Source organism: Barbatula barbatula, assembly GCF_947034865.1.
Source record: "Barbatula barbatula genome assembly, chromosome: 4".
Classification (NCBI taxonomy): domain Eukaryota; kingdom Metazoa; phylum Chordata; class Actinopteri; order Cypriniformes; family Nemacheilidae; genus Barbatula; species Barbatula barbatula.
Genome location: NC_136768.1, coordinates 1844435 through 1872169, shown reverse-complemented (window position 1 = coordinate 1872169; position 27735 = coordinate 1844435). Strand labels below are relative to the sequence as shown.

Sequence of the window (27735 nt, the reverse complement as noted above, 5' to 3'; positions counted from 1 at the left end):
TCCAGCATATGCGTCGATAATGGTCTCAGGTGAGAGCATGCAATTACCCGTTTCAGCCGCCAGGGGGGGCAATGCAGTCGGCGTTAGCTAATGTAATTTATAGTCATTATATGGCGAGATTTTGCCTCACTTCCGGCTTTTATAGCAACAACCGTATTCAGGGCTCCACTGACATCACAAGCAAGCGACGGAAGTGCGTCATTGAATCACAGACACAGAAATGGCTGGTGTGATCAAGAAGGTACGAGCGGAGGTCATGAAAGCAATTTTACATTAATGCATAATTTTACCTGCACATTTGTAAATACTAATGAGGTTTCGTGTGTTATCGTGCTTGTTTGTATGAATTTACGTTACATTCGCAATGTGTTGGATCGTTATCGCGCTGTCCGGTTGTCTGATGGTCAATGTTGTTATTTAATGTCTGTATTTGTCAAAAATACGGTGTCATCATTACACAATAAAATCAAAGTGCATACGTGTATTAAACACCTAATAAATTACACAAAAATAAACATGTAACATTTATGTCATTCGAACGTGCAGGTGTTTGTAACCTTTTTATTCTCTTTCCCTTTTTTACATTTTAAGACAACGGGCTTGGTGGGCCTTGCGGTTTCCCACAATCCACACGAGGTATCTACGTTTTGTCTAAATTAATTTGATTTATTGTTTGTCAATTCACCAAACTATATGTATGTATGCTATATTTATGGTTAATTGACATAATTGTATTTGAAAGATCTACATACTACACATTCTAAGCCTTTCGAAAAGTCTGTTGATTGACAAATTGCTGTTCTGTTTCACAAGAGTCTTCGGATTCTGTACACCAAGATCCTGGGCTGTCTACAGACCATGCCTCAGGATGCTGGCTACAGGAAATATACTGAACAGCTGGTCAATGAGAGGTTGAACCATGTAAAAACTGTAAGAATCAGTGAAAATCTCGAATACATTTAAAAGTTATACAAAATAACAGATATTTAGAGTGATTTGTTTTTCGCTCCGTAAAGGAGCCTGATGTTGAAAAACTGGAAAAGAAACTCAACTGTGGACAAATTGAGGAGATCTTGGCACAGGTGAGAAAAAGCAACCATTTAATTCTGGGAGATTACTATAATATACAATAACTGGGTTTGTAGAAAATTAACTGTGTGCTTTACCTCTTATAATTCTGTCTGTCCGTTTTCTCTGAAGGCTGAGGCAGAGCTGTCCTTGTCTAGGAAGATGACAGAATGGAAACCATGGGAACCACTTGTAGACGAGGCACCAGCAAACCAGTGGAAGTGGCCAATCTAAAGTGTTCATGGTGTTAACGTACATGTATATTATGTTTATATTAAATAATGTGTGAAGTCAATTGAAGTTGTGCATGTATTTCATTATTTATATACTTATATAAATAACTCACACACGCACCTATATATAATATAGTTTATAAATTGACTCAAGAGATCCAAGAAGCGAGATAACTTACCTTCATGAGTGACCATAATAATCAAATACAAAGTCACATTTATGAAATATACATGGTAGAACACACAGATTAGTTAAGATTTTTTTATTAACTTTGCTTTCTTGTCTTTAAGAATGCCCTGTTAATGGTTGAGGAAAATACGAAAACATTATACAAAATGTAAATGAAAGTTGAAAAATATCAGTCGTTGAATAGTGGTTATGAATTGATGGACGGAACTGCAGATTAAAAGGAAAAATTCTCCCCGAAATGACTTGCCCTCATGTAACTTCAATCCCGTGTGGCTTTCTTTAATTGGCAGAACACAAAAGAAGATATTTTGAAGAAAGTTGGAAACAGCTAACCGTTTGTCCCCATTGGTTTTGTGTGCATACAATCAAGGTGAATGGGACCAACGTTTTTTGGTTTCCAACATTCTTCGGTGTTCTGTGGAAAAAAGTCATACAGGTTTGAAATGGCAAGAGGGTTAGTAAATGATGACAGCATTTTTCATTTTCGAGTGACCTATGCCTTTAAGATTTTGTATTTAGTTGCAGACCTATACTTAAATTTATAAAATATATTTTTCTACAATGAACTAAATAGCAAAAACGAATAGTAAAAAGCAAAGAAGAGCTAGTAATACAAATGTATTTTGGTATGTTGGTGTGCCAGATAAGTTTTTATGTGTGATTCTAATATATACATATTCATATGGTGTTGAGAGTGTCCTAAGAAACTACATTCATGAATGCATTTTATATACAAGATTTTTCGTTTTTAAACCCCAAAATAGATTCACTATGAAATATTTTCCCTGCTACTTATAAATATTTCTAAAACAGTTCAATTAAAGTCAAACAATCAAATTAAACCTAGTACATCCCCAGCATACAGAAGTCACTGTTTTCCAAAAAGTATAAATTTTGGCATTAGTTGCAACAATAATATTATATCAAAGCATTTAAAAGAACAAAGGTAACAAAAGGCACAATAAAAGATCTAATTATATCTCCCCATAGTCCATGTTGAATTTGGGAGGGTTTCAAGCTAAACATACTTTCTCTTGATACAATGTACACGGTGAAGAAATGTCTCTGTCTCTATCTACATGAGAGACTGCAGACTTTCCGAGGCGTTGGCCGGAGCCGTGCCGTTGTCTTCGGAGTAGTGAAGTGCTTTCTCATCTTCCCTGGTGCTCACCAAACTCAGGATCGACTTATAGAGAAACTGATATTGTTCCTGCAAACAAAAACCACACAAAAATGTTTCCAAACAGATGTTTTTGGATTACTTTTTTTAAACAAAGACATTGATAAGATCATCCTCTTACAATATCAGTGAAAATTCCAGGTCTCATGAGGTTGATCATTCTGGCTGTCTGATAAACATCCACACAGTTCTGCTCCTCCAGCTGGTTCACCAGGGTGGTCAGGGCACAAAAGACACCTGCGCTCGATCCTCCACACCTGATCAGAAACGACGTTTGTCCATCCACCCACAGTACATTCACAGATGCATACTGTACTAAAAAACGATAAGAAATTAAAATCTACCCATTGTGGATGACGATCGGCCCCTCTCGATGTGAACTTTCTTCTCTTATAATGTTGATGAGCTCAAAGGAGTTACTGATGGGGCTGTCAGGGTTCAGCCAGCGGGGGGTCTGATACTGCCGTACCTCCAGCACGTAGTCATCCTACAACACAGAACCGCAAAAGATCACTTTCACGATTCTACTCCCCCAGAGGAAATTTAAGTCCACTTTATGTTTAAAAGAAAGAAAAGGAGTTTCCTCACCTTTGACGCCTCCAGAATGAAGTCTTGTACCACCACAGATTCCTCATTGGACAGGCACACCTGGTCTTTACTCTTGAAGGTCACAGTAAAGGTCTCGCAGCTGATTGGCTGATCTTTAGTGGGCCAACACACCAGCTCTTCCTCTCTGGTCTGTGCAGGTCAGAAAACAAGATGCTTTAAGATAAAAACAATACATTTTAAACCAAATGTGAATTTGGGAGTAACAGTAACATACCAGGTCCTGTGTATCTTGTAGGGAAACAACCATCTGTGCGTTGTGATCCCAAATCATTCTCCAAAAGTCCTGTGTGGTGTTTGGCAGAGGATTCTGGGTAATGATGAACTCGCGGCTCTGACGATAACCCTGTAAACAGCACAGATTTGACGAATCACAACATATCAGCCACGAATATTGTCTTATTTCAGGGGTAGATCACAAGACTTACAGACACATAAGAGCTGTTGATGTAGTCTGATGAATCTCCAGGACTGGAGGAAAGACTGACCCTTGACCTCTCCACTGGGGCATAAAGAAGACCATATGTGAGAATCAAGTTAATATAATTTACAAAATTCTGCATCGGGTAACAGAATTAACACAAACACAGTTACCACTACTCACCTGGCATCAGAGAAGACTTTCTGTTCTTTAATATGTTGCACTCTTTCAAAGCTGCTGTGTATTCACTCTGTTTCACAGAGATCTCACTCACAATCTACAGTAATAAAAGGACATTGATTCATTTCAACATTCTTTCGATTAATAAAGATTGTCACAAAACACACAGATTTGACCTTGAACTGTTTCTCCAGACAGGTCTGGCCTGTGTGTCCGGGTGCGAGAAGATCAGACACATAGTTGTGAATGTGACTAGATGAAACCAGCGTCTCTTTACTCTTGATAGCCTCCACTAAAACATCATGGATGAAGATGTACTGATCCTGTCAATACATCAAAAAAAGATCACGTCACAGTGTGCCATTCTGCATGCATCACACAAGGAAAGGAAAGGGGATGCTGTTACCTCGGTCTGTACTAGATAGTTCCTCTGGGTACGAATGTGTTTGAGAAAGCCCATGATGTTCACGGTTCCCTCCTCTTTGATCTGTTTCAACATGCTGTCTATTACAATATATGTGCCGGTTCTTCCTACACCAGCACTGTAAATAAATCACACACAATATTTCAATGTCTTGTTGTCCTGACATTCATTCTGAGTTTAAATTGAATTTGTGGGTCATCATGGTGTCTACCTGCAGTGCACTACCACCGGCCCCATATCAGCAGTTCTGGCTTGAGACGACGCCCGCACAAACGCAAGCACAGGAAGGGTGTATTCTGGGACGCCCATGTCAGGCCACTGCGTGTAATGAAACTGAATCACAGTTCTCTTCTGTGACCCCTGCGCACGTGAAAGGACATTAAGGTGAGCACAGGAAATCAACAAGGGTCATTGGTAACCGTGACGCGTGGTGTACTTATTGACCTTCTTAATGTTAACATTTCTCAAAGTGAATGTTCTCTGCGTGTAGTAGGCAAACGTTTGGGTGCTTTTCAGAGACACCAAAAAGCACCCGTAGTCTTCCTGGTTCTCCACGGGCCAATACTGATCACATTTTCTCTGTTCGATTCACACACAAATCATAGTTGGTCATCTCAGGTTATGTATGGTTTTCCAGATATCCAAAATAAACATTTTGTACTGTGATACCTTAGACATAAGACATTAACTCCAGTCTTACCCGACCCTTTTCTACTAGATTGGTGATCATTACAATGACACCAACATTCTGTTCCCAGATCATCCTCCAGAAGTCTTCCACACTGGTCTTCAGTGGACCCTGCGCAGCGATATATGCTTTCGGCCGATTGTAGCCCTGGTGTTATCACATTATTCACAAACAGACACAAGCTTATCAGTAAAAAAAGATTTGTCAGTGTATAACAAAACCCACTTCGACTACTACTTACATCCACAAAGTTGGCATTAATGTAGTCCCCGGTCCGTCCATCTGCGTTTTGAGAGAGTTTAACTCGACTGTGATCATCTGTATAAAAAAGCAGCGGTATAAGTCATGTATTTATACACAGACATAAGTTTACACAAGTGATACAAACACTCATACATGCTAAAATGTTGATGTATCTGTTCTTGCTTTTGTTTTCTGGATGGTTGGAGCTGTCGGTTGTTATGCCATTATCTATGGTACAGCCTTGAATCTCCTGAAAGAAATGATTTATTCACGTGGCCCACAGAAAACCAACAACATACAATATCATATCACGCAATCTCATATAGTAACCATGCAAACAGCATCACTGACACATCAATACACCAGAGAATTATAATACATAAACCACAAAGACTGGAACAAAGGGAGATGCGTCTTACCTCGTAACACTCTTTCCATATCTAATAAGGGAGAGAGTGAGAATGCAGAGAGACACAACAATGAAAGTCCAGGACAGTGCAGATACATAAGGCATGTCTGAATGAGTTTCGTGATGGACACAGACGGGCGATTGCTTTGTGTCGCTGAACATGGAGTCTGTATGTGAACCTTTTGTCTTTAACATGCCACCTTACATCTCCTTAAACTTACATACTCATTTAATAACCGCATTTATTCACAACTTGTTACTTTTCCAGGGCACATCATGGTTGAATGTGTATGTGTACTTTAAATGGTTAAGTAAAAAGTACCTCAAACTCTTTAGAGAATGTGTGATTTGAGTGAAGATCAGCTACGTGTTTTACAAATTCATCTACTGTAAGAGCTTCATTATCCTCTGTAATAAGACAGAAACAGTCAGTAAAAGCCACTTAAACAGAATAAATAACAGAATGTGTTTGGGTACGTGTAGATTGACGTACCTGTAGTTAGAAGCAGAGGTGTTGATGGGGCCGATATGGCTCGTGGTGAAATGTTGTCCTCTACATAAAACTGTGCCGTTTGAGAGCACCTCCTATAAGATACCCATAAGATAGAAAAACACCAAATATGATCTTTAAGACATTGAAGTCCGGGAGAAATAACTAAGATATTAATGTGATTAAATGGAGAGCAAAAATCTCCAAAGAAACCATTCTAAACTTTCATGTATTCAGCATTTCTAGATGTATTGTGGCCATTCCAGTCCCTTGTCTTTTAAAATATCAAGAAAATCAAAAGCTCAGGAGAGACATTAAGTCATTCAACAGAAATGTGAAAGACTGACATGTGACAAGACACATGAAAACAGTCATAATCTCTTGCTCAACATCAACAAAGCCAAAAAGAGCTAGTGGTGGATTTCAGGAGGCAGGACAAGGAATACAGCCCCGTCACCATCCACGGGACACCTGTGGAGCGAGTAAACAAGTTCCTTGGGGTGAACAACACTGACGATCTCACATGGACTGTTCACACTGATGCAGTGATAAAGAAGGCACACCAGTGCCTCTTTTTTCTCAGACGCCTGAGGAAGTTTGGGATGAGCCAAAAAATCCTCAGAGCCTTTTATACCTGCACAGTTGAGAGCATTCTAACTGGAAACTGCAAAGCACTCCAGAGGGTTGTGCGAACTGCCCGTTGTGTTGTGGGAGATGAGCTTCCCTCTATCCAGGACATCTACACCAGGCGGTGAAAGAGGAAGGCCAGGAAGATCATCAGTGATTCCGGCCACTTAAATCACAAGCTGCTTTCCTTGCTGCCTTTGGCACAAACCGGCTGAAGGACAGCTTTTTTCCTCAGGCTCAACATCAAAAAATTATACACTCCACCCGCTCACACTTCTTTTTACCATGCACTAAAGTTTCATGGACTATAATGCATCATGCATTGCACCTAATGCAATAACCATCCATTGTTCACCATGTGGTTGATCCATTATACATACACGTTCATGTGTACAGCTGCATATTTGTATTCAACGTCTAATATATGTATATCTTGTGTATATACTGTGCATATGTCTGCACTACATACTGTCACTTCAGTTTGTATAGTCATATGGTTGTTTGTCATACATTTGTTTGTCCAACTGCATTCTACTTTGTATGGAGTAAGCACCCACGACTTTCCCTCACAAAATGTGGTGATTTGATGGAAATCGAGGTTATCACACAAACATTTGTTTTTTACTTTTCCTAAATACATGTACAAATATGGCTGTTGTACTGCTTTAAAGTGAATATGAACTTGATTTCTTTGCAGTATTTGAGGTGTGAAAAAATAGAGAGCACCTTTTCTGTTATTTTGACTTTTCAAATTTAGTTTTCATTTTCTGCAAATAAATGCGAATGAATGTAAAAGCGAAGTCAAGTCACATGCACGTTTCTCTGAACATGATTTACCTCCAGTAGATAAGGATTCCCACCAGCACCAGCAAACACAGGATGGTTAGCGTTGATACCACAGCCAGAGGAACAACCGTCCGTGTTTCCTTATCCGTCCCTCCCACCATCCCGACACGAGATTCTGGACTGCTGTTACTGGCCTCTGATATGGGAAACACAAACAGGGCTTACAGGAGGAAAAAAGTGACATGAACCAATCCTATTGGATAGAATATAGTTATTCATATTCAGATATACATGTAACACATTTTCTTTTTCAAAAGATCTCAGCTGAGCCAAATTTTGTGAAATTAACTTATTTCTGCATCTCCAAATGTTTGCCCGTGTGTGAGTGTTACCTGTGTTCTGGTCTTCTGACTGTCTCACAGTGAGCTCAGGAATTATGATCTGTATAGGTAAATCGTCATTTTGAAGAGCCCCTGACCCCCCTTGACCTGAACCAGCGTCCCACTCAGGAGACCAAGTCACCCATGAAAGCAAAGCCGGGTTCTCTGGTTCTTTAGTGGTGGCAGATATGCGTTTACTATCAATGAATGTGGAGGACAATCCCTCACTGTTTTCATCCTCACTGCTCACATCTGTCTGCAAGTCTTTCTTTAGGCCTGAGTGTTTTTGATTGAACTCCCATTCCCGGTCAAGCTCCTCCAGGAAGATAGCCGAACCCAACCCGCTGATGTCTCCCTGCTCATCGAAAGAGAGCAGCTGTCCAGAGCCCTCATGTGAAAACAGGGCTGAGGGTTCATCGACTTTTGAGATGCTATGAGATGTTTGATAACGGAGCGTTGTAGCTGTAACAAACACGGTTAGACTTAAACTCTCGACTACAGTGTTTATGGCGGAGGAGAGCAGCTCTTGGAAGACAGCCATCAATAAAAGCTGAAAGTCAATCTACATCTTGTGATACCTAAAGTGACCACTAAGAGGCGCCTCTGACATTCCAGAAAAACATGGGGGAAAAGATGAAGCAAAAAGAGAACCACCACCTGAAAAGTCGCTCAAACATCCACAAGATGAGTCCAGTGGGTGTTTTTCAAGCATGGCAGAGATGTGAAGCTCAAGAGTATTTTTAGTTTTCAGATGGACAGTTTCAGCACCAGCACCATCAATCCCTGTGTTTATTGATTTTGATGATGTAATCACTAAAGTTCACTAACACTACTGTTAGCTGAATCATTTTCAATCAATCACTTTCATAAACCGGCTCTATTGCTACTTTAAAGAAAAACTAAACTAAAACCAAAGGAAACTGTGTTAAAAGTACAGCACGTTCTAGTTTACGCCAAAATGAAAAATCTGTCATTATTTACTCACTCCGCAATAAATTATCAGCCAATCACATGTTTGATTGCAATTGGTTTCTTGAACGAAATGATTATATGAAATCCTTTTGTAGATTTACAGAGAAGGTCGCTATGAAATACTTTTCTGTTCCACAGATTTAATGGCGAGTAAATAACTGACACATCATTCATTTCTATATGCGTGAGCTGTTCCTTCAATCTCACCATTAAACAGGGGCTGAGTGGTCTGAGAAATGATCTTCATAGATGCAGACATGAATGAGCCTGTGGTTGAGGCAATGGTGCTTGCATTGGATGGAGGAGTTGTGATGGTGTTGACCTCTGCTGATAGTTGTGGTCTTAATCGTCCTGCAGGAGCAGACGTTAAAGATATTAAGATTCTAGAAACGACGCACATGTTTGTCTGAACTTCAAATACCAGCCGGTGTTTTGAGTTTGAGAAGGTTGTTACCTGGGATGGGTGTGGATTTAATGCTGCTGATGTTGAGGACGTCTTCATAGTATATGTCCGTCACCACCATGTTGCTGTGAGGAAGCGGACCACCGTCTTCTGGAATGAGTCTGACCGCTGGGCGCTTTACATCACTTCCTGTCTTTTTCTGGTCAGGTGACCACGAAAGAGAAGATTCTTCTGTAATTTTTCGTTTGACAGAAACAGTGGTTGTCTTGACAACAGGGAAAAGGAAGCCCGGTTGGTCCGTTGCCGGGGTGATGAAAATAGAACTGGTTCGACCAGCCAGGGTTACTCTGCTCTTTGGAGATGGAGGTTCTGAGGTCAACTAAAAGTAAACGATATCTCTTTCAAGTCAACACGTTCAAGTCAGAGGCTTTATGATTTCATACTTCTACTACAAAAAAATAATCACCTCAACATATTCCTCAGACTCCGTTGCATCACTGAATGTATCCGGCTCATTTACTGCAGGGTCAAAAAAAACATTAGTGAGTGAAGAATATTCATTCCAAAACAAGTGAAAGTCACAGTTCACCCCAAATTAAGAAAAATTTAACTTGTTTTAAGAACTATTTTGATGGTTTTAAACACCAAAATAATAAATAATGTATTGTGGGAATGATATATGACCATTGCAAAAACAATTTCATTCTACAAATGTATAAAATATTTTGTTTCATTATTATCATTATTAAATAATATTTATTTTATAAAATTTAATTGCAACCGTAACAAAAAACTTTATGCTGGTTCTAAAATAAACTTTGTGCAATTTTAATTATTAATTCTTGTTTAAATATATATATATATATAAAACATTGTGTGTTGAAACATGATTGATTTACCAGGGTCTTCCAGAGGCATGTCCACTATAACCTGGTCACTCATTTTTCCAGTCAATCCATTGTTGCACAGCGCCACCACCTGGATTACATAGCTACTGTTCGCCAGCAGGTTGTGAATAATAGCCCCCTAAAAACACAACACCACCTGTTTTTCTTAAAAACATCTGCTAATCTCATTGCAAGAACACGATCTGACATTCCATTACCAACTTGACTGATACATTCCCATTTAGACTACATCTAAACAAATTCTCACCACATCCTGGTCTCCATCGGTTAGATATTTTCGTTTGGGTGGGTCTTTGCCCTGAAGTCTCTGGTAGGTCACAGAGTAGCGCTCAATGGTGGTCTCAAAGACGACCCTGGGCCGCTCCCACGTCACCACGATAACGGTGTCGTTTTGAGGGTCCGCCTGTATGTTCTGCGGTTCTGAGCTGCACACTGAAAGCAAAAGAAATTGAAATGATTTTAAACAAGTTATTGGTGGTGAAAAATTCAAACTGAAAAGCTTAGAGGACAAGGAATGAGATGCTTGCAACCCCATTACCAGTTACTATTGAGTTTTTTATTAAAATGTTTAGGCAATTTTATTACCTATTAACCAGCTATCCACATCAATTAATTTTCCTCAACTCTTCTTCCACCGTTTTTGTTGGTAATAAGTATTTTAAATGGGCAAGGGGTAGACAGCCAGAAAAAATATGAAGTTGTTGGGAAACAATTCATGCTTTGATTTTAATAATTCATTAAAACAGAGAGAACGTCTTCCAAATCAACTCTTTTTTTAAGTAAAATTGCTTCATTTGTTTTCGTGGAAAAGCTCCAGTGGTGGTTAGCTAGCAACTCACTCGCTGCCATTTTTTAAAAAGCCAAACGCATGTGTGCCCACGGTCACAAGATAAAGGATGTACACACGTGCCGAGGTCGCCCTTAGAAATGACCTCCAATTCATGTCCGATCATAATTTTACACCAATAATGAGCACATCCTTGTTTTCAAGCGTGTTTGTGTCATGCTGCTTGTGTGTGTAGTATGCATACTGGGTGCAGGGATTTCTTCTGTTCCTGTGTAGGAAGAGAACACTTGTCCCATGAACTGCTGTTGTTGCTCCCTGAAGTTATTCTGCAGGTAGTCGGTCAACATCACATAACCCGCCTGCTGTATCGTCATCACCTCACAAAACACCTCCAGCTACACACACAATAAAACAGATCGTCAACATTAGTGTGTGCTAACAGTTTAAAATGAGCTTTTAACAATCTTGACAAATTAAGAGAATTAAATCAATTTTAATTGAATGTATACAATTATACTGTATGAATTTCCATCCAATCAAAATCGAGTATTCCATCCAGAGCACGGTTACACAAACATAAACATAATACTAAACAAGTTAAACAATTCCAGATTATCATTCACATTAATTGTTCCATTTCCAGATGAATGTGGGCAGATTATATGCATGAGTGAAACTGAAAACAGATTAGATGTGACATTAAACCAGCGCTAATCGATTTGTTCGTCGAAAAACAGTCTGGGCTCAAAGTAGATCACACTCGAGTAGAACAATACCAGCCAAACAGGGGGCACAGAAACCCCGCTCACATCCTAAAGCCGAGATTTAAAGTGTAGCAGAATGTGAGGGCTAAAGTTGTCTCCGAATCTAAGGGCTTTTCTGTGATCCAAACATCAGACTCTGCCAAGCTAAAATATTAATGCAAGCCCTTGTGTCTGCTTGAGAACGGCTTTAAAGAGCTCTCAAGGATGTATTCAACACTCTTCATTTTAAAAACGGAGTCTGGATCTCTCTCACACACACACAGCCCCAATCCTGACCCCACTACTGCTCTTCCTTTCTAGGTGAACTGTTTCTTTAAGAAAAGTGGTAGACATTATAAACAACAGGGGTCAAGCAGATGTCCTTACCTGGGTTTCGGAGATGGCCACTGTGTTTTTGAACACAATCCACTCCACGTTCTCAGTGCATGGCGGCGCGGTGAGCGAGCCATTGTACACAAAGTATTTTTGTGTGGATTGTGGAAGCAGAGCCAGAGGAGAGAAGGGTTCCAGGGGACTGCTTTTACCTTCACATCAAACACATGCATCTTCAGGTGTTCTTGACATTATAACCGAGATGAATGTGAAATATTAAAAAGATTGTGTGAAGATAAAACTGACGTACCAAATCGGCTCACGCTGTTCACCCCTTCAATAATGCCAGCATAGTCCTGGTTATCCTCAATACTGGCCTGAAAAACCCAACCAGAAATAAGTCTTTTAAATAGACGAGTAACAGATATAAATATTAGATGTGATGTTGAGAGTTTATGTGATGTAATCTTACCTCAAAGAGGACAGCGAGGGCTGTAATTTTTCCTCCGTTGCTTACAGCATCGTCTACGGATTCAAACTCCTCCTCATCAAAGCAATATATCTGCATCTGAGAGCCACAATAAACAGATTTTATTTACATAATTCAGCTACACAGAAGGTTTCTTTTTAAAACTGCAAACTATGTAAGTGACATGCATGAGAATGTTTTACTGTGATTTCAGTGTGTGTTGGGACTTCACCTCCAGGGGGAACGTGTTGCCGTTCAGACTGTGTTCTGAACCGTCTAAAGTGGTGTTACATCGTCCCCAGTGGAACGTGATCCTGCCCACTTTAAACCTGGACCTGAGCCCTCCTCCGCTAATGTAGTACGTACTGTTCAGACCGATCACCACTGAGAAACACAATACACACACACACGCACGCAGAAATATAATGAATGCTTTGTGTGTGTCCCCGCACAAGCGTTGTGTAATTGTGTTCTTCATTCAGAGAGTCTAATTGCTCACATTTCATAATTCAGCTTTCATCTTCCCTCACCTTGATAAAAGATTCATTTTATACTTTGGCTTTTTGTTCGTGTAATCAAGAAAGAGCTTTTATTCTTTCTGTGCGTCTGTAAATGCAAAGCGCGTCGATAGAGGACCAGCAGTCACTCATGGGTATGACAAGGAGAAATGATTGACATTTCATTCTTCGGCAACTCCATTAGTCATAATCACGTTCATTTCAGGACGACACTCTGGGACTTAAGACCTCAGTATTATTTCACTGTGTCTTGCCACAAGGATTAATAACTCTTTTGGGGGCGGTTTCCAGGACAGGGCTTAAGACTAGACCCAGACAAACTTCAATGTTAGAGCAGTCTTGATCGATAACAACTTGCACTGACATATCTGAAAATATACCAGTATGATTATTTTGTCTCAAGATGCACACAGTCATGTTTTTGGTTAAGCATGTCCATCCGTTCCTAGTGGTTAAATTTTTTTTTTTCGCACAAAGTATTCTCGTCACTACAAAAATATTCAATTGAGCCACTATGAGCAGATAAATCAATTTAACAATGTCTCTAGTACTTTTCTGGACCTTGACAACAACTATAACCATGATGTCTATGAGGAGGCCTGGAAATCTCTCAGTTGTCACCTAAATATCTTTTTTTTGTGTTCCAAAGACACCAGGAGGTCTTAAAACATGTTGAACGTCATGTGGGTGAGTAAAAAACACAATTTTTAATATGATGTGAACTTTTCCTTTAAAGCGTGAGTGTGTGCAGACCTGTTTTTCCATTGTTGGTGATGGTAGTGGAATCTATGGTGGGCCGGTCCCAGTTCTCAAACTGCAGGTCCTGGTACTGCAGCCGGACCTGAGTGAAGTCTTCATGGATGTCAATGGGTGATTGTTTGGCATTTCCGCAGACTGGAAAATTCTTGACCCAGTGCTGCTGATTCAGAGCCCCTTAAAAAGCATATGACATAGAACATATCTAAGATATTCAGCCCCAAAAACAAATCAGGTCAAGTCTTGAAGTGTAAAGCTAAAATATTTTGCATTTATATTTTGAAAAACAAATCACAATCCTCACCATATAATGTCTATAATTTCCCACTAGCTGTGTTCTATACTATGAATTAAAAAAAGGACAAAGAAACATATGGCACCATATTGAAGCACATGCTGTGGCATATGAAGAGTCCATACTGTTAACAACATTTAATACCACATACAGTGTTGGTGACCGTATATAATACAGGCGGCATGACGATATATCACACTGACTCCAGCAGATGATCATCATGGAGCAGATGGCCACAAGTCACACATCATTGAACAAACACATCAAATAAGCCCAACCAATAAACCGCACGCACGCACACACACACAAAACAAACACAGCCGATTAAAAGTGTCCCGGAGGACATCTCTTTAACCTAATAATATAACAGTAGACCTGAATTAGCAGCTATTACGTCTCGTCAGGATGATTATCACATATTCACAATGGTTTAATTTACACCTCCCATACTGCTGCTGTAACTCCGTCATAATTAATACGTTCCTAAAAGGCTATAAAGAATTCCTTCTGCCACACAAGAGAACAAATCCACATCCTCTGGCCCTTCATATTGACATGCTAGACAAATGTCTGCCATTAGCCAGATTGATGATGTCCTCAGACAACGGAAAACAGCGTCTGCGGGCTGTGACAGCAGGTGAACTGATGAGTCTGCGAGGATACAGCGGTTCAGCATCTGGCCCCTCACACACGCTAGCGCGGACACGCTGTAATCAAAGAGCACGGCTGCTGCTATGGCAACCAACAGTCTGAGAGGTTTCAGGGGACGTGGCATAAATGCAGAACCTGAAGTAATTTAAAGGATTCAGAGCCTTTTGGAGCACTCTGACATTTTTAATATTTGTATTTAACGGCATGTGAGGTCAACGGTTGCTCGTGATTGAAAGCAACATGATTGGGCGGGATGAGCTCTGGTCTTTAAAACAATCTGGTGATTTATGATAAAAAAGGAAACAATCAGAGTCTGGAACGGTTTTCATCCCCCTCCATAATGACACACTGAATCAGTTTTCACCTTACAATTATCTGAAAAATACGACTCCGCTGTGGAAGATTTGTCGTGCATAATTCACAATCTACGTGACGGTTTCTGAACCTGCTATGAATACAAAAAAATGGAAACACACCGTATCAAAACCACTCTGGCCTCACTGAATATGAAAAACCTGTTTAATAAAATGCAGAAGGATTTTAAATGAAATGAACAGTGCAAACCAATTCAACATTATATGTAGAGATGCGTTGCTTTTTTACTTATTACTTTATCTTATTATTACTGAAAACTGAAATTCTGTGTTTTTATAGTCAAATAGGGAATATTACAGATTTAGACTTTATTTAAATGAATTGCCCATGGATGACGGAAACAGCAGAGAATGCACTGGTGCTGTGGGCATCTCCAGCTCGCTTCTATCCGCAGGATATCTCCGCAGCAGATGGGGACATGAGAAGGAGATGCCAAAGGCACAACTCACAGCCCACCCCTGGGGTTTGGAAAAGAGGGTCGACGGGGAATTGACATGGCATGTTGGCTATGATCATGTGAGCAGAACTCTTTTCCAGTCTTGTGGTCTGCTGCTTGCATAGGCAGCTCCATACAAACTGCACTCCCTCTTGATTTCATAAAGACAATTATTCAACAACCACCGTAGCAAAATCTTTATAAAACCTTTATAATCCTTCTAACACATTGAGCAAACAGGTTTAAGTCTGGCCCCACTTCTACACTCTCTGGAATCATTTCATGTCGCTCTCCATTGCATCCGTCTAATTAAGAGGCAAAAGGCAAAACAATATAAGATGAAAGAAAAGACATTTCCCACGCATCAGGTGGAAGTCTAATGCATTATACGATCACTGCGTGACTGTCAGCAGAAGTTTCAAGGGTCTGTGAACAAATTAGCATTAAAACTTGACAGGCTTTGTTTAAGGAGAGAGGTTTTTCTGTGAAACAATTTGAGTTAAAACAGAGGAACGTGGATCTTTCTCCTTCTCTGCAGGTCTGTGATGGGCCTCGCAATGAAATCTTTTCTTTCACATGTTAATTCATTTAGTTTCATCTCAGTGAACACACACACTACTGGTATAACAAATTTCAAACCTTCACATAGATTTTCATTTTACATCATACACAGCACCTTCCAAGCCACACTAAAAGCTGAAAAAATATATATTATAATATAGAAATGAATGACATTTGAAATACACAAGTAGACTTAAGATCATAAATCAAGCATCATACTGTACACAAGGTAAACTAAATATATATATTTATAATTGATATTTATTTATGCTAATTCTAGTGAATGGCAGGTAGTTTAACTTTTGTACACCCCACTAAACAGAACAAGGCACAAATGCCTTTAGCTCGATTTCCCAGACAAGACTATAAATTTGAAATGCATAAAAGCCCATATATTTATTTCTGTCAGCTCTTAAGACTATATTTGCATAAACTTGATCCACAAAGCTTTCTCAGCTCTATTCAAATTCTATTTTCATAGTTCCCGGCGGGTTGATTTAAAAGCCACAATTCAAGGTTCTCAAATGATCCTGAATGTCACTTGCTCTTTTTAAAGACTTTTATGGAACATAGAGTGTCTAAGACTTAATTTAATCTCCCTGCTCGGGCAGGTCACTGGCAGTGCGTCTGCTACCCCTCATTCAGAAGGTCGAATCGCTGCAGTCTTTCTGTTGGATAACCGACACTGATCCGGCATTATTGACTTCCCTCTAATGCTACCTTATCTCCATCTTTCATTCAAAGGAGAACTGATTTTTACGGCTGCTGGGTTGAAGCCAGTGGCATGCCACACCGACGGCTGGTAAAAGCACACAATAAGGGCATTGTTTGTGGAGTACCCACCTGTGTAAGACCAGTCGACATCCTCGGCAAATTTGCGCTGACCTCTTAAGTACGCTGTGGCCAGACCTGGAATAAGAAAGACGAGGAGAGCTGGAGTCAATGCATCAGTAATTAAGAGGAACACACGGGCATGAGGCATAAAGACTCTCATGGGAGATGAAACCATGAAGCTTTTGCAATGCTGATACTTGCTTTAAAAACAACAGACAAGACTACATGTGTGCATAAACAACAGGTTATGACTTTTTAAATGATACGTTAAACTGTTCAGGAGTCAGTGTCATATTGCCTTCTCACTCATCGTTGTCTCCAGTGTATGTTCTGTAAATAAGAGTGTAAATGAAAATGTGATGAGAGAAAGGTCATTTTTATCAAACCACAGGGCTGGATTTCCACCATGACTCCTCATGCTAATGGTACGTTAATGTCTGAAGTGTGTGCGGCTGTCACATATATACACACATATATATATATATGCGTGTGCGGTTACACACACCTGCCCACATGGTTCAAAAGGCAGATGTCACTGCACTGAAGGAGAAAGTTGAGATGAAAGGACACATGACAGTATAAACAAAGACACAGTTGCGTCTCTGGCTCCAGGACTGTAGTCCTCACGGAAAACCTCAAATGTTCTGATAGTACATACAAATATTCCCCCAAAAAAGAAAATGGAGATCTCCAGCAGGATTTCCTAAGGGCAGATGCTTATATCATACATGTGTCAAACTTAGTTCAGAAGTCAGTATGTGGATCAAATATCCTTCCAAGATATTTGGAAAAGAGCAAAACCGATGAAGCATGTAAAAGACCGCATTTGAGCAGTCTGACCCCAGACACCCACCCTTCATGTAATATGGCCGCCCCTGCCACAGCCGTCCCTGCTCTCCGAGCCCATTACCCAGTGAATGTGATTGAGAAGAGCCAGAGAATCCACCACAATAGATCCTTTGATTACTTTTGCAATAGAACAGGCCATTATTAGAAATCTGAGTCAGACACAAGTTGTTCTCTAAAAGCGTTTACAAACACAAGTACTTTTGCTGTCTGTTTGAGGGTCATTCCTGAAATCATATGAGCTAAAATTTCATTTCAAAGGGTTACTTAGAAACATTCAATTCAATCGTATCATATTTTCCCATCTGTGGATCAGCACAGAATTTTGTACGTTGTGTGAATTTAAAGATAATTTGATATTAACAATTCCATTAACCACCATGGAAATAAGATCCGGCTTTTTTGTGTATGTTATCCTCGACAGTTTTAAAAGTGTGTATGAATTGGTCTTTTGGGCTTGTTTGTGTTAGGTTTACAATTTTATGTCCAATCAATCAATCAATCAATCAATCAATCAATCAATCAATCAATCAATCAAGCTTTACATCACTTCCCTTTCCCCTGCAAAATAATTTTGGAAAATAACAAAACCGTAAAAACACAATAATTGTATTAGTAAAATGCGAAAAACAATACTACATGCTGTGTTTAAATGTATGCAAAGCTAAACGAAAAAAGAGGCCTTGGGTCTGACAAATCTATGGCTCAAATCTCATTTGGCAGAAGCTCTTTTGCTCAGCTAGTCAAACCAAATCAGGCCTGTTTCACAGGAACACAACATCGTCCTCCAAAGAAGAGCAGGAACCTGCACCCCACTAAGCTTCTGAGCTTCTCTGGCTCGGGTCCATTTCACAAGCGCAAAAGGAAAAGCCCGCGGCAAATTAGATTAAAATTGCTCACAGTGTGATGTTAATGAGTCCACTGCCAATAAAACAAGCCCTTTACTGTACCCTGCACTCCCTTCTCTAAAGGATTAAATTAATTAAACAGGGTATGAATTTTTCTTGCAAATACAACTAGTTGATTGGAGCAGTTTGGATTCTGCTTCAAAGCAAGCAGAAGTAGTTTAATGCCACATTTGGAATGACCGTCATAGCTCGGAAATACTCGGAGCTGTTAACATCTCAAATTTGTATTAATCCTCGGAAAGTATTAGTTTCTATGGCAATGCTGATAATGTCATCAAGGGCCCATGCATGAGCAGATTTATTGTTGATAACAAGAAAATACATCGGCTTTCCTCGGTCTTCTCATTAACATATTAAAGAACTGAGTACTTTTTTTGTAAAGACAGTAAAGTTGGAGCTCTCAGACTGTCCTAAACTGACAAAACTTTCTGCAATAGAAGGTACTACAATGTGAATGGACCACAAGTACAAAGTTAATTTTATTTAGCGAGTGGAGAACTGGAAGGTCATGAATGGGAAATCTGGCAAATAGTGGGTCACACAGCCTCAAGCAGGAAAGCTCTTAGCATGCGGACGGCAAGCGTGTATCCAGCGAGAAGAACTGCTGAACATAGGACATAAATGAGGGAGTGATTGTGACCATCCTCTGCTCTCTGTAAATGTCGCTGGAGTAATTCAAATAAATAAAAGGGTTAGAAAAGTCTCAGGGAAGCTGGCCAACACTCCATGTATCCAACTAAAGAATAAAACACTGCCGTAAATCGGAGTCCCCCTCCTTCCGTGTCACAAAATAACTTCCGAGTTCCCTCCCCTCCTTGTGATGGAACGCAGACGTTAAACCGGGCTGTGAACTTTTGTGAGTAAGCGGCTGAGGTGTTTCTCAGATGATGAACAGCACCTGTTAGACATCTGAGCGGCTCACAGGGGACTGAAGAGTCCTGCCCCGAATTCACTTGCGAGCGCAGTTGTTCAAATTGACAGCTTAGTGATATATGACATGTGCTCCCAAAGGAAGGGATAATGTTTGGATCCCTTAAGTAAAATGTTGGAAAAGAGCCAGTTTGGTCGTAACTGAAAACAGAAGAAAGTTTAAAGCTTTGCTATAATAGAATATCAGGATGTCTGAAATGATAAGAAACCATCTGTAGTGCATGGCCCTCTGTCCTATTTATAGACCACAATGAACTACAGTTTTGTACTGTGTAAAAGAGAAAATATTTTTCCATCAATAAGATTTGAACAGTCATAAAACATTCTTCCATATAATCAAGAGTACAGTACAGTAGTGTGTGCGTGTGTGTGTGTGAGCGAGAATCCTATACAATACATGACATCATGCATGTGTGTGTACCGTCAGCCATCAGCAGCTGCTGCATCAGAGGTCAAAAGGGAAAGTGACACGTAGTACGCGTGAGAATGAAGTGTGTGTAGCAGAAGGTATAGCGGTGCCAGTGAACAGCTGGGGGTTTATAACACAGTCCAGCTCTAAAATACTCTCAAATTCTCATAAGGGATACTCAAATTTGGTTTAGTCTGTTTATTACTTTTTGTAAACAATTTAAATACTCAAACTGTAGTAGTGTCATACTTGGGCTCAAATTATTTACATATTTTAGGCACGACATTATGCAATATGAGCACAGCTGCTTGGGGTAATACAAAATGCTTCTGTCAGGCTGGTCACAACATATCCGAGTAGGGGACGGTCTCTCCATTCTCTCATAGGACATGCCATTGGAAACTCCTTGACAACAGACAAAACCTCCTGTGGCTGTGACTTCCTCCAAGGCCTCCCCTATTGCCAGGGACAGCAGCTCTGACTCGCGCTCATTTCGGAAAGCGAACCACACATCAGCGTTCTTCATCTCGGTGCTGGACCAAGGCAACGACAGAACCCTGCCTTTTGTGATTTTAGCACATTGTCTGCAATTACTTCCACATCCTGAGGTCGAGAGGAAGAGGCATTTTTGTTTTCTTCAGCCTACAGCCTCCTCTTCACTCATCCATTAAATATCACGTCTCCTTTCTAAACATTTACAGTGAGACACATTCTGCAGCCAATGCTGTAAAAAGAAACTCATCTTTTAAACTACGCTGGGAAAAGTGCAATTCTTAACTTTGAATCAAAAGGCAAGGAATGCATAGCGAGAACATGTTTAACTTAATTAAAATACAGACCAAATAAGACGTATCCAGAAGTAATTTTCAACCTATATTTAGTAGTGGTGTACACATACAACTTTAATCTAACTGCATGGAAAGCAATACGACAACTGAAAAAAACTAACAGAAATGAAATGAAATGAAATGAAATGAAATGAAGACGCTAGCTCAGTTTTGTTGAGTCTGAGAATTCTTGTTTGAAGGAGGTTGTATTTCTTAAACAGTGAATGGCTTTACTCCAGGGAACTTTCTTGAGATCAAACATGAACAGCCAGCACATGATGCAGATCCAATTATCCAAAAACTTCTAAAACAACCTTTGTAAAACATGTCAATTCCAGTAAACATCTACATCTCAATTCATTATGTAACAGCACAACCAATATTGCCCTGGGCTACATTACACACAATCTGGATTTCTAAATGAACTGTAGCTGCTAATTGTTTTGGTTCTGCTTTCCAGAGCCGTCTACTCCCACAGACACAAACATGCAAAAGTGATGCTCATTATCAGTATGGAATAGAGACACTAATCTGGAAAGAGATGCACAGTTTGGCTTTCAAGTTTCTTAAACTCAAGTTGTTAGGCAGGTTTACTCTAGATTTCTACTGCAGAAAGCAGAAAATACTTCAGGCAAACTCACTTAAGAAACAGAATCAGTAGAGCTATTCATTCTAAAATAGCACTGCAGACATGCCGGCCACAATCCTCAATATTTCATGTGCACATAGCTGTATAAAGCTTCCTTATAACCAGCGAGATAATTATACAGTTTTGGGTATGTCCTTTTTGTACTCATGCAACTTCAAAAAAAGTTGACATTTATGGTGCCAAATTCCAGTTAGGCAAAGCCCATGAACAACTAAACAGGCTCATAATTGAGCAAACACAAAGTGATAATTGGTTGGAAGAGAACCTTAACGTTTATGCCATATTTCTGCGGACTTCATCCGAGTTCATGTTTCGTGTCAAAACGTGTGATGGTAACATGATAATGCCCGTCACAGATAATCTATGATAATAAAATTGCTTGGAATGTGTGGGTGAATGAATAAAAAAAAATTATAATCACCCAATGCCAGGCATTCGAAAAAAGTAGAACAGAATTGACTTTCTAAACCTTGTTCGTGCTGTGAGCTATTCGGTTTATACATGACAGGGTCACCCTCCTGTGAAATGATCAATCCGCTGTTTGCACATCACCCTACAGGCACTTTCTCATCCTGTCGCTGGCATTAACTGGTGAATGAGCATCACAGACACAATAGCAGGACACGGGCTTCCTCTGCCCTCACATCCAAAAACAGGGTGCAACATGTGCCAGCAATTTTGATCTATCCTATATTAGCATACAAGCAGAGAATAACAAAATGGCTCAAAGAAAAATCAGCAGGGATATCATTTCAGGACAATGAGATATTGTTGCAGCAGAGCTGAGATCAACTTTGAAAAATGTATGAAAAAGTCTGTTTTTTTCAAACTGAACTCAAATTTTACTGATGTTGTGCTGACACACCTGAAATAAACGTAACATGTTATAAGCAAATAATGAATCAATATCATTTAAACTCAACATTTGCATTTGTGTATTTGAAAATGAACCATAGTACGCAACAATAACCAAAAACTAAAAGTATGGCTATTCTTGTGTTCTACGAAAGAAATCGTGTTATAATCATATTAAACTATAGTTTTACTGGAATCAAAAATCATAATACAAAGTGATGCTTGCAATGAAATCTATAAACAAAGCTGTTCGTTGACACGCAACTTTACTCATCACACATCCATTTACAAATCTTTCCAGAGGCATGAACTCACTCATCACTGTTTGTACTTCTTACCTATCAGGCAGATGAGGCACAGCTGCGCGACCATCATCAGATGTGACGTGCCAGAGATCAGACGCATCTTCAGTGTCAACTCAAACACAGAGAGAAAAAACGTAGAGACAACGTGCAGTTATCGTTAACGCAATGCCAGTTATTGCATTGACATTACAGTGGATCCATGTCAGTGTTCACGCATCCAGCTCTTCTTTCCCACGACACCGCTTTTACTACAAGATCGCAGCGCGCGCGATAAGATGCTGCGTTCACGCGCCGCCCACAGCCGCGCGCACAATCAATCGTAGCTCCTGTCCATTTAACGGGTTGCGCGTTATCGACAAAAACAGAAAATGACACCCAAAAATATAGAGCAAAAGTTTATTAATAATAATAATATGCTGAGAGCTTGTTTACCATGTGTATAGTCGTCGTCTATTATTTTTGTGTACACAAAATCCTTTCCATACAAATACCAAGAACAATAAGCAGTTTACCATTAAACCCAATACAACAATTATTTTATGTAATGTCCATTAAAAGCAATACAATTGTCATTACAATCATTACCGAAATTTGGTTTCTATTGGTTTATTTAGCAAGGTAGTGCGTGCATGTGTTGTGCATTTTATTTTGCAGATGCAGAATAAATCATCTCTAAGGAAGGTTTTCTAAACGCTGCATGTTGAGCCACTTGACACCTGTTGAGTGAGTGTGAGGAGAAAACAAAGATTAAGAATACATTCATATCATATCTACTGTATTTCATTAAATTATGTTTTTAAAACTACTTAAAATATTGTATTACTTTAAACTTATGTAAACGAAATGAGGTTTGGTCCATCTCAATCAAACTTTCGATAAAAATTACAGATTACAGTACAAGCATATTCAGTTAGATGCATTCTGGAAAAGAAATCTGATCAATAAAAAGAAATCATTTAATTACATTTCATGAGCATTCTAAGTCAAGTACTGCGAAATGGTATTACCGGTATCACAATATGTGGCTATATATGGTTTCATCTAAACTAAATCTCACCAACACACTGCATTCCCTGTTGTTATCCTTTCTCCTACATTTACATAATTTATGCAGGGCACCTACTTCACTTGCTGGACGAGCTTGATACAGCTCCTTCCTCATTCAGAGAAAGCCTATTGTACATGTACACTGACAGTTTACATCCTCTCAAACTTTATTATTAAGCACAAGTTCTTCTCACTTTCTTATACTTCCAAAATTATAAATATGCCATGTTTGTTGATGCTTTCAGGCAAAAATAAGGAACATGAACTCATTTTGACTATAAAGAGATTTGTTTTTGTGATGTGCTGTATTTGTCTCAGAAGAAGCTAAAACTAATGTCAACAAAGCTGATTCGTATTTGACCCGTAAACAAAACGCATCTTCTCTTCCTAAAAGCTCCAGCATTCAGGGCTCTTAAGAGAAACAGTGACCCTGTCATAGTGATCCAGGACTCATTTGTTCAGAAAAGCAACACTATTGTTAATCGGGTGCATTCGAATGACGATAATACACTGGGAGGCGAACAAAAGCCACGGAAAGAGAGATTCGGTGAAAGCTTTTAAAGACACAGAGAGAGTTAGGGTCACACTGCACTGGGAATTGTGCTGCTTGTGAAAGCAAAGAGGAAGAGGGCGTGTCTAGATTTCAACCAATCACAACATCCAGATTAGTTCCACTAAAGTCTAAACAAGACAACTTTGGAATTGAGAGCATCTTTTGCATATAGAATTCATGACGGGCTTCGCTGAAAGAATAGGATCGGTTGACAAAGAGGAGCAATGTAAAGTAAATGGTCTTACACACGTAGCTTGAATTTCTCCAGATAAGCCTTTGCACAATACGAGAGAGGCTCTCCCATTTTAAGGAGGACCAAATAAACATGGTATATGGGAACTTGAAGCAGATGTCAGATGTGAAGACGAATATCAACAATATCGACAAGCAGGGAGGGATGCAGCTCCTGACGCACATTTCAAATCAATGTATCACACTGACTGAATCATGGCTGGAGAGTTAGAACATTCCCACATAACTGCATTCAATATCTGTTGCGATTATGTTCTGTTTTGTTGTCTGCTGCTTGAATCGATAAGAAATAAACAGGACACCTCTCCTTATGACACAAATAAACCGAAGCATCATTCATCTCCATAGCACAAACAGTGTTACACTGTAACTATCAGGATAGACTTTATCTCTAAACTTCAGTGATGCTGACCTTAGCAAGTCTTTTAACTAAACACAAGACGAATAACACTCAATAATAGAAAAATATCTCAAGTATCTGTATACACCAGTCAGTTCTGTAAAGTTTCATTTAACAGGACTGGTGGGGTGATAGGTACCCTGTTCTGTTATAAAAGCCATTCCTGAAGCTAAAATCCCTTCACACAGCAGACGCTTCCATTGAAGTAAGTCTCTGAAATGTGACATCAGGCTCCTTGAGTCCGTGAGATAGAGAGTGGGGCCCGGCGAAAGACTGTTGGGGGCTTTTCATCCAAAGCACAATGCATATGACTGCACAAACTATCTCCGCTCTATCTCTCACAGAAATCACACAGAGGGGAAACCTCAAAATACAAATCATGTGCTGAAAAGACATCCACAGCGTGTGACTTATTATCACAATGTCAAAAAGAATTCCACCTTTCCTTGAATAATCCAAAAATGCCACTGATGCATTTGTGATAATGCTTTGACATCCTCTGGCACAATGGATCCTACTTTTATTAATTAATCCTTTGACACTTCGTACAGCTAGTAATGAGTTTCTCACGAGCACTTGCTTTAAAGTAATTTATCATGCATTATATAGTTTACACTCGCTTCTTTGTGATATGCTAATGTATTGATTTGGTATGACAGTCCCTACTGCTTATTTACAAAACTATTACAAGCCTGTGGATTATTAAAATCACTTTGATAAATAATAGGTGTCAAAAGTCAGGCATGACTGAAATGTACATCTTGGTTCCTTAGCAACAGACACATCACAAAGAAAGAGACAAAACCTGAGGAAAGAAAGAAACGAATGCAGCAGCCTCCCTGAACCACACAATGAGACTCAAAAACACCACAGCAGAGATGAGAGGAGATGAGAGGAACAACATATCAAAGATCTTCAAAGTGGCACACCAAAATTTGGTTCGGTCCAAAACACGGAAGCTGCTAATGGGGCGATGTGTCAAGAGACAAACGCAGTCAGAAAACTGACGATTATGATTTATGAGACAGTATGAAAACAAATTATGTCAAAGTTAAACCAATAGTAAATATTGACCCTCCATCTAACACATCTTGGCTCTCTCACTTTAAATGAGAGAGAGAAACCATATGAACGGCAATTGAAACAGCACAGTAATGCTGAAAAGAGACGCTGCTTGCCATCGTTTGTTGGTTATTCCTATGGGTTGGGTGTTTATTGACTTTTCACTAGTGTTTAAATAAAACAACAATCAAAAGAATGCCATACTTAAATGTTTAAGTTAATATAACAAACAGATAAATAAATAACAAAAACATACACCATTACAATACACAAATGTACAATGAACTAAAAACATAAAAGATCTACCTACAAGAATTTGTTTTATTAATAGCCTGAAACGTCTCCAGAGTGCCATCTAGTGTGCTGCAATAGAACTGTTTCATAAGCGCTTCGTTACGTCATCAGGGGGCGACAGATTTACGGAAACCGCTGCATTAATGTGCGCCCTTGGCACTCTCTGCACTTTAGATCCAGTTATTAAACCTTTCTCGGTTCATCACAATTTCAGCGACATCAATCAACGAATGAATCGCCTTTGGTAAGCTGTCAGAGACAACAGTGTAGAACTACATTCTGAGACACCGTCCTAAAAATGTGCTAGCGACTGTCATCGTTTTGCATCATTAATATACCTAAATATGAGTGTTGGTGACAGAAACCTGCTGTGCTGTTATCATGCAGATGAGATAGAGATGAGTGCTCCTACTGCCAGTGAACGCAAAGGTTGCTGGGGCGCGAGAGACGAGCTGTGGAGGTGTTTGGATCTCAATGAAGACCAGACATCTGCCTGTGAGAAACACCAGCAAGAGTTTGAAGCCAAGTGTCCTGCTCAGTGGGTGAGGACACGTTCGCTAAAGCCCTTCAATCAAATAAATGAACATTGCCTACACCTGTCCAATCATTTTCAATATTATACAACAGCAGGATATCTGAATCAAGAATGTAAACGTTTCTAAACGAAATATGTATTTATTGTCACACGTGTCCATTTATTAAAGAAAGACAATAAAGAAATCGCTAAACTAACGAGGTACAACGAAATTATCGTTTGTTTACAAATGGTATGACTGCAGAGGAGATAAAGCGCGTGCTGGAGAGGAGCACACACACTTCATAGCCAATCAGAAGCGCGCAATAAATCTATAAATGCAGGGGTTAATAGTTGTTATAATTTCACTTTGCTTTACCATAATATAATATTATTTGCTATGAAAAGTCGGATACATATCATTCATTTGGTCTGCTGCTATTTCTGACTTCTTTGTTTACACATTAGTTAAGGTGTTTTAAAAAATGCTACGAAACCATTTTGTATTTCCACAATGATCAGTGGAATGAATGCAATGTTCAAAATGCAATGTGCGGTCGGTATTTATTCAGCGGTGTCTGTAGATAAACTAATTGTTTTGATTCCACGACAGGTGAAGTATTTCGTCAAACGAAGGGACTTCTTGAAGTACAAGGAGAAAATACAAACCAAAGGATATGAACCCACAGAGGGAGCCTCGAAATTAAGTTGAAACTGACTGTGTGCTTACTAACACTGGACATCTGAGAGGTGCCCTGACCTCTAGACCAGCAATGCCATTAGTGCACTAAATATTTGCTAATGATAAATAGTTGATTATTTCTGGTGATCTTATTTATGTTTGTTGAACGACATCCTTAATAAACATGATTTTAGCAACTATCTTCTCCATTGAGTTTGAGTATGTTCCTTTGGACA

At 39.5% G+C, this 27735-nt stretch overlaps 3 protein-coding genes across 5 annotated transcripts; 2 read left to right on the top strand and 1 right to left on the bottom strand.

The window, feature by feature from the left end:
* The first annotated feature begins 173 nt into the window (after positions 1–173).
* ndufa5 (NADH:ubiquinone oxidoreductase subunit A5) lies at positions 174–1727 on the top strand. The gene is made up of 5 exons (XM_079454899.1): positions 174–241; positions 592–636; positions 814–930; positions 1017–1082; positions 1201–1727. Exons 1-5 carry the CDS (start codon positions 221–223, stop codon positions 1300–1302), a joined length of 351 nt encoding a protein of 116 aa, XP_079311025.1. The 5' UTR covers positions 174–220; the 3' UTR covers positions 1303–1727.
* ptprz1b (protein tyrosine phosphatase receptor type Z1b) lies at positions 1503–26843 on the bottom strand. Of its 3 annotated transcripts, none has more exons than XM_079454897.1 (31): positions 26642–26843; positions 16976–17041; positions 13812–13991; positions 12773–12924; positions 12544–12639; positions 12382–12448; positions 12126–12283; positions 11240–11390; positions 10456–10640; positions 10200–10326; positions 9767–9819; positions 9352–9679; positions 9105–9248; positions 7597–7741; positions 6136–6227; positions 5965–6050; positions 5653–5673; positions 5387–5483; positions 5232–5308; positions 5003–5137; positions 4747–4881; positions 4514–4662; positions 4285–4420; positions 4055–4201; positions 3882–3975; positions 3706–3779; positions 3495–3623; positions 3260–3409; positions 3016–3158; positions 2793–2928; positions 1503–2701 (listed from the first exon to the last, which is right to left on the bottom strand). In XM_079454897.1, the coding sequence occupies exons 5-31, from the start codon at positions 12637–12639 to the stop codon at positions 2567–2569; spliced, it is 3390 nt and encodes a 1129-aa protein (XP_079311023.1). In that variant the 5' UTR covers positions 12773–12924; positions 13812–13991; positions 16976–17041; positions 26642–26843; the 3' UTR covers positions 1503–2566. The 3 variants fall into 3 exon arrangements, with proteins under 3 accessions (XP_079311023.1, XP_079311024.1, XP_079311022.1); XM_079454898.1 differs by having other exon boundaries at positions 26669–26836; XM_079454896.1 differs by lacking the exon at positions 26642–26843 and adding an exon at positions 22729–22967.
* coa6 (cytochrome c oxidase assembly factor 6) lies at positions 26702–27672 on the top strand (the record flags this gene model as incomplete). Its single annotated transcript, XM_079454900.1, has 2 exons — positions 26702–26845; positions 27431–27672. 2 exons carry the CDS (start codon positions 26702–26704, stop codon positions 27527–27529), a joined length of 243 nt encoding a protein of 80 aa, XP_079311026.1. The 3' UTR covers positions 27530–27672.
* Between the last annotated feature and the right edge of the window lie 63 nt (positions 27673–27735).

Coding starts and splice junctions, on each gene's coding strand:
- ndufa5 (XM_079454899.1), top strand. CDS start 221: ATGGCTGGTGTGATCAAGAAG. Junction 931..1,016: donor GGTTGAACCATGTAAAAACT/GTAAGAATCAGT, acceptor CGCTCCGTAAAG/GAGCCTGATGTTGAAAAACT. Junction 1,083..1,200: donor TTGAGGAGATCTTGGCACAG/GTGAGAAAAAGC, acceptor TTTTCTCTGAAG/GCTGAGGCAGAGCTGTCCTT.
- ptprz1b (XM_079454896.1), bottom strand. CDS start 22,795: ATGCGTCTGATCTCTGGCACGTCACATCTGATGATGGTCGCGCAGCTG. Junction 10,327..10,455: donor CCGATGGAGACCAGGATGTG/GTGAGAATTTGT, acceptor TTGTGTTTTTAG/GGGGCTATTATTCACAACCT. Junction 4,421..4,513: donor CCGGTGGTAGTGCACTGCAG/GTAGACACCATG, acceptor ATTTATTTACAG/TGCTGGTGTAGGAAGAACCG.